This window comes from Dichomitus squalens, assembly GCF_000275845.1.
Source record: "Dichomitus squalens LYAD-421 SS1 unplaced genomic scaffold DICSQscaffold_7, whole genome shotgun sequence".
Lineage (NCBI taxonomy): Eukaryota > Fungi > Basidiomycota > Agaricomycetes > Polyporales > Polyporaceae > Dichomitus > Dichomitus squalens.
The window spans coordinates 1,041,809-1,042,652 of record NW_006766889.1 but is presented as its reverse complement, the minus strand read 5'-3'; the positions used below and the strand labels follow the sequence as shown (position 1 = coordinate 1,042,652).

Sequence of the window (844 nt, the reverse complement as noted above, 5' to 3'; positions counted from 1 at the left end):
CAACCTCGTCATCTTCCCTTCCTCTCCTCTGTCCACTAACGATATTCACAGGCTTGATGCCTGCGTATCTACCATCCTCTCTGTCTCGGTCACCAGCACGTCGTATGTATATTACTCTTCCCTCTCCATCTCCCAACTCCCCTCTGTCTGTTACCGGGTCGGCGGGGCCTCTGAGCCTGTCGACCCGGTCGCTTACCTCCTCGCAGCTGCCCAACGCTCCCCGTCTCCAGCCTGGCGCGCCCTTACCAGGGACCTAGTCCTGGCGGCCCGCTGGAACCCCTCCCCCTCGCCCGACAGCGCGACTCTCTATGTCGACGTTCGGGAAGACTCTCCCGCCTTCGCGCGCCTCCGTGCCCTTCACAACGGCACCCTCGTCTTCGACCTCGGGGCTGGTTCCCGTATTGCTGTCGCGTGCCCAGTGCGCCGCGGCATCCTCGCATGCACCAACTGCCAAGCCCTCGGCCACCCCGCCAGCGCCTGCCGGTCCCCTCCCAAGTGCGCCACGTGCGCTGGTCCTCACCGCACCTCTGACCACTCGGCCCGTGCGGCTCCGGACGCCTCCATCCAGTGTGCGCTCTGCAACGGGGCCCACACCTCCACCTCTCCCACCTGCCCGGTACGTAAGACTGCTGCCCGCACTGCTAATCGTCCTTCCCAGAATCCCGCCGTCGCCCGCCAAATGGGCCTCCCCATCCCGTGCACTGCGTGCGGAACCTCCCACCTCTACGGCCGTCACCGCCCAGGCGCTGTGGACAACTCTCCCTTCTGCCGCGCATGCGGCTGCCGCCACCCCTTTGGCAACCACATACGCCCTCGCCCTACTCCTGGCGCCACCCCCATGCAC

General features: G+C 66.2%; 1 protein-coding gene across 1 annotated transcript; it reads left to right on the top strand.

Annotated features, from left to right (window-relative positions):
• Positions 1–52: 52 nt before the first annotated feature.
• DICSQDRAFT_168324 (uncharacterized protein) lies at positions 53–645 on the top strand (the record flags this gene model as incomplete). Its single annotated transcript, XM_007363925.1, has 2 exons — positions 53–569; positions 626–645. Coding segments are annotated over 2 exons (537 nt in total), but the record flags the coding sequence as incomplete, so codon positions are not given.
• Positions 646–844: the final 199 nt, after the last annotated feature.